Source organism: Dendrobium catenatum, unplaced genomic scaffold (genome assembly GCF_001605985.2).
Source record: "Dendrobium catenatum unplaced genomic scaffold, ASM160598v2 fragScaff_scaffold_821, whole genome shotgun sequence".
Classification (NCBI taxonomy): Eukaryota; Viridiplantae; Streptophyta; class Magnoliopsida; order Asparagales; family Orchidaceae; genus Dendrobium; species Dendrobium catenatum.
In genome coordinates, this window is record NW_021319283.1 from 248,282 (window position 1) to 258,068 (window position 9,787).

General features: G+C 40.3%; 1 protein-coding gene across 6 annotated transcripts in view; it reads left to right on the forward strand.

The window, feature by feature from the left end:
• The window catches only part of LOC110092915, a 55,056-nt gene extending 53,141 nt beyond the window's left edge, over positions 1-1,915 (forward strand). For 2 of the 6 annotated variants that reach the window (XM_020817615.2, XM_028696709.1), the window contains one exon: positions 1,770-1,915. In XM_020817615.2, the coding sequence (XP_020673274.1) occupies positions 1,770-1,826 (57 nt within the window). In that variant the 3' untranslated portion in view covers positions 1,827-1,915. The remainder of the gene's footprint in view (positions 1-1,769) is intronic. The other 4 variants (XR_002302644.2, XM_020817617.2, XM_020817613.2 and 1 more) reach the window with 4 other exon arrangements.
• The last annotated feature ends 7,872 nt before the right edge of the window (positions 1,916-9,787 follow it).

Genomic DNA, 9,787 nt, shown 5'->3' on the forward strand with positions numbered 1-9,787 from the left:
TTATGGAGTTTCAACTAAGTGCAGTGAGTTAGTGAAGTAGCGTGTGGCATTCTCCAACAATAAGTGTGTGAGCAACTAGGGTTTGTAATTCTACTAATGAGAGCAAAGCTTGAGTAGCGAATCAATATCTGAAAGGGCTGAAAATAAGATTTTGGGCATGTGAGAGGCAAATCACTGTCTCCAACAAAGACAAATTCTTTTATGTATGATCTTTCATTTAGATTTTGTTTAACAGAAAATATTCTTTTATGAATTATTCGTCCTTATTATGTATTAGGTTAACTTTTATTCTGATTTTAAATCTATTATAATTTATTAAATGACAACATAGAGCAACATAAGCAATAAAATCTCACATATATTTGCACTATCTAAAATATCCTCACATTTAGTTTTGGTATTAATTTTAATTATTATTTTTGGCCCTAGGATAAAATTTGATCAATTTTCAATAATCGAGGGATTAAAGTGGGGTAGTTTGAAACTCCAGGACTATTGGGCATTTGCTAAATGGCGGTGGTCTATTTTTAATTTTTTCTCCTATTAAAACACTCTAAACTATCAACTCTTAATTGAACGCCACTAAATATGATTATGTTAATCCAAGTAAGCAAGCGGCTTGTCATGAAATCATTCAAACAAGAAAAAAATATTATCTTACCCATGTGCAAGGTGGTCATTATGCTACAGGTTATTGTTGATTGTTATAGTGGCCAAAAATATGTTGTCATACATGTTTGTTGGTGATTATTAATATTAGTGTAGCGAACTTGCTGAGCGGTTAAAGAGGGGTGGCAATAGGTGCAGGTGGGGTTGCCTGTGTTCAATGTTGCCTTGCATGAGGCTTCTCTAGCCGCACTAGCCCTATGTAGCGTGTTTCAATTGTGTGCAAACCACTTATGGAGTTATCTGACAAGGAGCTGCCCCATGTTGGGGTTCATGTGGGAAGAGTAGTGTTACTCAGGCGCTACATGTAGCCAAAGAAGCCTTGCACTATGCTTATTCAACTGCAAGTTCCTCTGCTAAGGGATCATTCATAATCTTGAGAACTTCGTTGGGGGCGATCATCAGAATTTGTAAATTATATGAATTTAATGTTTTAACCCTGTGGTTTAAATGGAATAGTCCCGTCTCCAGTTGGTTTATACAGCAATGGACATGGTGTGAGAATTAATAATTCAGGATGCTAAATGTAATATTTATGAATTTGATGTTTAAGGTGTGTTTCACTAGGTTCTGAGTGCTATGCATGTAGGTTTCCCTTACATAAAATTTAGAATCTTGATATTTTCTGATAAGTGAGAGGCTACGCTTCTTGGTTTCCTGACAATATTTAAAAATCATGCGAATGAGCTGCTGCAATCAGCACTTCGAATCTAATTGACCTTGATGTGGCTTGTACTAGGATTGGATACCTGTTGGTTCTCTATTTTGATATTTATAACGACGAAATGCATCAATCCCTCAGACTCCTCACCATACCTTGTATTGGTGGAGCTTCATGCAGTCCTTATTTTCTTAATGGTTAAAGCAGTGATGTACTGTCTTTAAACTTGTAACAAAGTTCTTATTTTGTTTATTTTTTTTTTCCTTCTATTAATTTATCATGGTATAAAAGCTTGATATGCATGGACAATGGATATTATAGACGCCTTTTGTTTGTTTTCTATATGAGTATTTCAATTGAATTTGCTACTTGATCAAACTTATCAAGTTAATTCATAGAAATCAATAACTTATTACAGTAATTACTTACTGCTTCCCTGCAGGCTAAGCATTGGGACTCGTTTTACCAATTCTACAGGAACACAACCGACAATAAGTGAGGTTATTTTTTACAGATTTTACCATGGTTTCTTGTATGTAATTGTTTCCTAATGCAGGTTCTTTCAGTATTCCATATACAAGCATTTCATTTTTTTAAATTTTCATATAGTCTTTGACTGTTTTTTGAAAGAAAGGAGTAGAAGGGGAATATGAGAGAGGAATTTGATAGGAGTTGATAATCAAACAACACAACAATAAAAAAAAATAGCAACTCCAAATAGATCCAGAAATAACACAAAAAGAGCTATTTTTACTAATTTCCAAGCAAAGTAAGACAAGATACAAGTTGATTCACTGTTCGATAGGTGAATCGTCTCTCCCACAATTCCTAGCAGCTACTAGGATCCCAAACACCTCATAAAAGCTGCTGCAGAAATTCCAAACATAATATAAAAAATACTAACCCAGCATATTCTCCCCCCTTAAACATCTCAAATCCCCTACTAAATGCCCCTTATATCTTTCCCAAAAAGTCCCCCTTTTTCCCACAGAGTTTCCTCCCAAAGCTTCTTCTTCTATAGGTGATAAAGGAGGTCTTGGGCCCCACATGCGTAGCTTGACTATTGCTGCCAGCTGCATCAATACTCCCCTTCCAAAAGTCACATTGTCCTTAAGGTAGATAAAGGGAAATTGGTTCTGAATAGTACTGTAGAACTCCCATGTCACCTCATATTATGGTAAATCTTTCCACTTGATCAGCACCTCCATGATCCCCTTATCTCCTTGGCGCACCCCTTTCATCTCCAATGGTTCTAATATCACATCCATATCCTCTGATACTATGGTTGGTAGTGCGAGCGAGGGTCTGTGGTTTCCAATGGCTCGTCTCAGTTGCAATACTAGAAATATGGGATGGATGGCTGAGGTCGATGGCAATCGTAGGCGATATGCTATTGATCCAATGCGCTCCACTACCTCGTAAGGTCTAAAGTAGTAGGGGGAGAGCTTTTTATTCCTTTGTCGAGTCAAAGTCCTCTGTCTGTAAGGTTGGATCTTCAAATAAACTGTCCTCAACCTTAAACTACACATCTCTCCTATGTCCATACGCCTGCTTCATGATTTGTTGTGCTTTCTGTAAATGTTCCTTCAATTCTGCCAAAATTCGGTCTCTTCTCCCAAGTATTACTCCATTAGTGTGTTGCCATGCCCATAATGTATCAGATGAGGTGGATCCATCCCATATTAAATTTTAAATGGTGTTGTCTAGGCTGTTGTATCATATGAAATATTATACCAATATTCTGCCTAGACTAACCATTTGGCCCACATCTTTCGTTTATTTGATACAAAGCAACAAAGATAAGTGTTTACACTATGATTCACCGTCTCCATCTGACCATCCGTCTAGGGGTGGTAAGTTGTACTCCTCTTCAGAATAGTCCCTTGCATCTTAAATAACTTCCTCCATAAGTGGCTTAGAAAGACCTTATCCCGATCAGACACAATGGACTCGGATATGTTATGCAAACGAACTACCTCTCTAATGAATGTGGTTGCCTTCGACACCGTGGTGTAAGGGTGACGTAAGGGAACTAAATGAGCATATTTGCTCAATCTGTCCACCACCACTAGAGTCACAGTAAACCCATTTGATCTTGGTACTCGCTCAATAAAGTCCATAGTCATCTCTTCACACACCTCGGGTAATGCTAATGGCTTTAGAAGACCACCTGGAGCCATAGCTAGGTATTTGTGTCTCTGACACACATCATAACTGGCCACCAACATCTCTACATCCTTCTGCATGCCTACCCAATATAGCTCTGCTGTCTGTCTATGATATGTCTTCTGAACTCCTAAATGTCCCCCAATAGATGTTCCATGAAACTCCTGCAACAAATGAGGGATATGGCGATTTTCTCTAAAGTATAAACCGTCCCTGGTATAGCAGCTTCTAACCCATCAAAGAATAACCAGGATGGTTAGCCTTGTCCTGGAGCAAATTTCCTTTGATCTTACTCAGCACCTCATCTTGCTCACACTCATGCTGCAAGGCCTCCCAATCCACCACCATGGGAATAGATAGAGCCATAACCTGAGGGTCTTTACTACACCTAGAGAGAGCATCTGCTGCTTTATTTTCTAACTCGGGCTTGTACTTGATCTCGAAGTCATAACCTAATGACTTAGAAAGCCACCACTGATGCTCCTTTATCACCATCCTCTGCTCTAACATAAACTTCAAACTTCTCTGGTCGGTCCTGGCTATGAAGCGTCGTCCCAATAGATAAGGTCGCCACTTCTGTATTGCCAACACTATCGCCATCAGCTCCCTTTCATAGACTGATTTTAGCCTGGCCCTAGCGGTCAAAACCCGGCTGAAATAAACTATAGGTCTCTAACTCTGCATAAGAATTGCTCCTAACCCAGAACCTAATGCATTAGTCTCCACTACAAAGGGCTGGCTACAATCTAGTAGTGCTAACATAGGGACACTCTTCATGGCTTTCTTCACCTGCTCAAATGCCTGGTTGGCTGCCAACCCCCATTTGAAACTATCCTTCTTCAGTTACTCTGTCAACGACCATGCTATAGAACTGTATCCCCTCAAAAACTTCATGTAGTATCTTGTGAGTCCCAAGAACCCTCTCAACTCGTTTAGGGTTTTAGGAAAGGGTCACTCCAACATAGTCTCTATCTTGGAAAGATTGACAGCTACTCCTGATTTGGACATCACATGTCCTATATACTACACCCTCTGTTGTGCAAAGAAACACTTATTCAAATTGGCATATACATACAAGTGAACAAGAGTTGCTTTGGAAAATTATCAAGATATTGAACAATAACTATTGCTAGTTAAAAACTTATTTTTCACCAAGTCAAATTCTTAGAATTTTTCGTTAAAAGATTAAGTAATAGCAAGCGATTGCAAAGAGATTAGCAAGACAATTGCAAATAACAACAAAAACAATATAGTAAGACTAATAACAACAAAAAAAGAATCCACGGCATAACATCAAGAAGTATTCACCACGAGTTCCTTCTCACTCGCTCTTGAAGTTGGGTTTAGCGGTGGAACGGTAGAAGCAACTCTAATGATGCCACCATAATATAAGTCGCGCGTAAGGTCTTGTTCACTGGAGAAGTAGCCGGAGGAGGAGAGGTTGTTGATTAGCCTATGAGTTTCCATGGTCTTTTGGGTCATTGATATTCAATCGTCTCAGCGAGGCAATAGAGAATGCGGTTGACGTAGCTTTCCACGAAGTCTTCGTAATCCCAATCCGGATCATAGAAAGGAGAGAGCAAGATATCGATTTCTCCTTGCGCGTTGTAGGCAAATCCGAAGTCGACCTCAGGGTCGGCCATACACCAATGCTATAAAGGAGGAAGGAGCTTGTCTTGTTCTCTTCGTTTCAAAAGACATGAGAGGTGTAGGGTTTCCAAGGGAGAGGAGGCAAGTGGGAGGGGTGGCCAAGGAGAGAGAGGGGACGACTTGGGTAAGTGGGATCTAGATTAGGTTAGGGTTGGGTAGAGGTTTTTATTAATTCTGAAATTAGTTTCAGTTTTAAGGAGATTTAGAGGGATTGAATTTGAAAATTGAATTCAAATTCAATTAAGGTTTAGAGGTTCAATAGGAAAACCAAGGGTAAGCCCACTAATGGAGGGCTGGCAGCATTATGAGGTGAGGGAAGGGATTGGGGAGGTTTTAAATAACTTCCAAACAAGCCGTTGCAAATTAGGAAGGAGAATAATAAATCCTCTCTAAATTAAATTTAGATTAGAATTAAGTTTGAAAACTTTCCTTATTTAGAATTGTAAATATGGAAAGTTTTTTAAATTCGAATTTGAATTTCAAATAATTTTAACTTTCTTTCTTGCTTGAGCTAATTTAGGGAGTCATTAAGATGGTTGGAATCATTATAATGACGTGGAGCAAGGATGTGGCCGGCGGCAAAGGGAAGAGAGAGGAGTTGGCATTGGGTTAGGGGTGGGGAAGGGGTTTAGGCTGGAGGGTGGGGTTTTGGGAGTTGGAATTTAATTGGGTCTAGAGAGGGAGTTTAAAGGAAGGTTGGTGGTGGAAGGGAAAGGAGAAGCCGTCGGGTGATGACGAAGGAGAAAAGAGAAAGGAAGATAAACCACGAGCCGTAGACTCTTTCAATAATTGGTGGGTATTGTGCTCGCCCTCAAGTTGGGCTCTCTCTGTTATGTAGTGCACACACAAGAAGAAGAAAAAGAAGACAAAGCAAAATTTCATTTAATCATCAATTAAGCTTTTACAAAGCATAAGACCGCTATATATAGGTCTAAAAAACAAAGAAAAGAAAAGTACACAAATGCCCTCCAGGCTACAATAAGAAAACACTCCTCATTGGGGTAAACTCGGAAAACTGAAAAAAAAACTAAATAAAATATAAAAATGCATCAAAAGTAAAGACTCTGAATCGTTGCCGTCGATCTACGATTCCGTCGCCAGTACACATGTCTGAATCTCTGAACGATGTCCTCATCATTCACCCCAGGTGGGAGAAAGCTCGACCCCTTCAAGTAACCATCCTTGGAACTCTCGTACCACTCCAACAGATCAGGATCCAATCTCTGCAGCTCCTCACGGTCAATCCACGTGTTCTCCGTCTCCGGTTTTCTTGTCCATTGAACAAGATACCTTCAGCAACCATCGTCTTTAGTGGAAATAATCTCATCACTAAGTATTGCTTCAACCTTCTCCGCAGTGGGTAAAATAGGAATGTTTGGGAGTTGGGTTAGGTTAGGGTTCTCACCATGTGGGTTCACACAAGGCTCATTATTTAGTGGGTTGGAGAGGTTAAACTCTGGACCCTCAAAGACTACTAGATCTTCAATGTTAAACATAGGATTAATGTTAAAACCTTCAGGAAGGTCCTGCACATAAACATTACTATTTATTTTTGAAGTTATTTTGAAAGGTCATGCACTTCTCGCATGTAACTTTTTAACATTCTCTTGTGGGAACCACTCTGGACGAATTTTAACCATTACAAAGTCTCCAACTTCAAATTATTTGAATCATTTCTTGAGATCCGCATTAAGTTTATAGTTAGCATTGCTTTGTTCAATTTTTTTATTAATTTTCTTATGCAACTCTTGTAGATGTGATGCAAATGCAGATGCAGACTCAGATGCTCTATACTTATGACTTATAGGGGTCAAATCTATAGGTTTTCTAGGTTGATACCCATAAACAATTTCAGCTGGACTTAGACTTGTAGTTCAATTGACATAATTGTTATAGGCGAACTCAGCTATAGGTAATTTGGAATCCCATTCTCGTATGTGCTCTCCTACCAAAGTCCTAAGAAGATTACCTAGACTCCTGTTAACGACTTCCGTCTGTCCATCCGTTTGTAGGTGAAAAGCGGTGGAGAATTGGAGTTTAGTTCCCATTTTGTGCCATAAAGTCTTCCAGAAGTAACTAGTGAATTTAATGTGTCGATCTGACACTATGATTTTGGGTAATCCGTGAAGCCTAACAATTTCGTCGAAATATAGCTTGGTGATCCTAGAGGCATCAAACTTTTTGGAGTACGGGAGGAAATGAGTCATCTTAGAGAATCGGTCCACTACCACACACAGAGTCGTGTTTTCTAATAGTCTTGGGTAGTCCTAAAACAAAATCCATGCTCACATCCTGCTAAGGGCAGGCACAGGGAGAGGTGTGTAGAGACCGGTATTCTATTTTCTTTGTTTGGCTAATTGACAGGTATGACATCTATTGACCAATTTACTAACATCCCGTTTGAGATTGGGCCAGAAGAATCGATGCTCAACTACAGCGATGGTTTTCGATTGTCCAAAGTGTCCAGTTAATCCTCCAGCGTGTAATTCCCATACGAGAAATTCTCGAAGTGAAGTGTTGGGAATGCAAAGCTTCTGCGATTTAAACAAATAACTGTCTTCTAAGAAAAATTCATTCACTTCCATTCGACAGTAGGGAATACGTTTCTTTAAAATCAAGACAATCCAAATTGTCTTGCTTAATTTGTTCGAAACCAATCACTTCAGCCCTCAACTCACGAGCAACCATCATCCGACGACTTAGCGCATCGGCGGCTCTATTCTCAGATCCTGCCGTGGGCTCCGAAAATTCGGCCCCGGCCTCCCCGCCGCGCGATTTCCTTCTTTTATTCGGCGAGGGAGTTTTAACGGAATAAGTTCCGGGGTAAAATTTGGAAGGCAGATGGGTTTGTTGATAAGACACTACCCAGAGATTTCGCCCTCATTATGCGAGGACTTTATTATCCGAGTTCTGGTTTCCTATAGGCGCAAGCCCCTATAGTTAATTACCCCTCTCGATCACGAGAGAGATCTTTCGATTAAGGCTAGTCATCGATCAGATACGTAGAGTATACGTGCATCTGGCATATAGTAGCATCAATGGGTTTGGAATTTGGAGAAATGGATTATTGAAAGATTTGGAGATTTGGAAAATTGATATTTAAAAATAGAAATTTCACCATCGTGCACTTAAAGCGGATGGTGGGGGAATGGATGATGGGCCCGATCTAGATCCCATGGTTCCGTCGTCCCGGGCCATCGTGGTCCCTGGTCTGCTTAGTCAGAGGAGGTAGTCGACCCAACCTGACAGAAGGATCCTTATCGGCAGCCATGGGTTGCTTCGTCCAAGGGGACCTTGTAGACCGGGGTTGAATGTTTGTCTAAGGGGACAAATTTAAATCCACCTTAGCTTACAAAGGGCTTTGTGCCCTATCAATCATATCCTATTGATTCATATCTCAAGGATTTAACGCCATTAAGGAGCGTATTGGCTCTGGCCATAACCGAGATATCGTGGTGCCATTTGGCGGCGAAACCACGCGGTTCAGAGGGCCCCGGGACGTCGTAACCGTTTATCCTGCGGTGGCCATTTAGCGGCAGACCGCCGGTTAGAGAACACATACCACGTCCTTACTGGCAGGAGATTGTTTGAGAATGGATCCTAGTGATATTTTCGACTAGGCATTTGACTCTTTTGTGAGCTAGAGTAAATTTCAATTTGTCCGCCTCGACAAACTATTGCGGAGGGCGGTTACAAATTTCTAATGAACAGTAGCGTTGCTTTCCAACATATTGTCTGTTGTGCAAATATTGAAGTCACTACAACAAGTACAAAGCTCCTATGACTTAACGGCAAGAGATTTAGTTAGTGCACTACTGAATACGCCTACAAAAATTCAATCAAATAGTGCACGACAAGTCTTACCTGTATATAAAGAAGGCGAACGGACGAACTCACATTCAAAAGGCAATGCTTACGACATTCCACCAGATCATTGCAACATTCCGTACGAGCAGACAGAAGCCGTCTATCTTCCAAGAATACCCCCGCACGTGCACAATTAGTTTGTATAACATAGCACACTAAAAGGTAAATGTAATCAAATACCCGCAATGGGCCCCGCGAGCGTGTTATTGGTACATCACAGTGACGTCTAGGGATGCTGCGCGGGTGTGACAAGTGATTTAGCGTTCGGAAAACCGAATCTTTCTATACGGGTCAATAGAAGTCGACAGGTTCGAACCATTAAGAAATATTTAAACGTTGCTGGCGATCGGGTATATAGTTGCTTTAAAACATTCATTATGTAGCGCCTTCAAGGCTACAACATATGAATCGCTAATAAAGACACGAAGCCTACAAAACTCGATCCTTGTCGACAACCGACATGAGTTGACAAGGTTCAATCCCATACAAGGAGAAATGACCACACCAAAACACCTCGATGATATGGCCGTGTTGAATGTAGATCTCAACCGGAGGGGTTCCCAAATATTTCAAAATATCCTCCAATATCCAAGTTTAATTTTCAAATATCCAAAGCTCCAACCCAAATATCCACAAAAATCAAAAATCCCCAAAAACACTAGGCTCCACCCAAAATTCCAGGAAAATTACCAAGAAAATCTCAAAAATCCAAAAAATATATAAAATTGAAATAAAACTATCAATACTGGAAACCAAAAACTCCGTCCGACCCTCTCA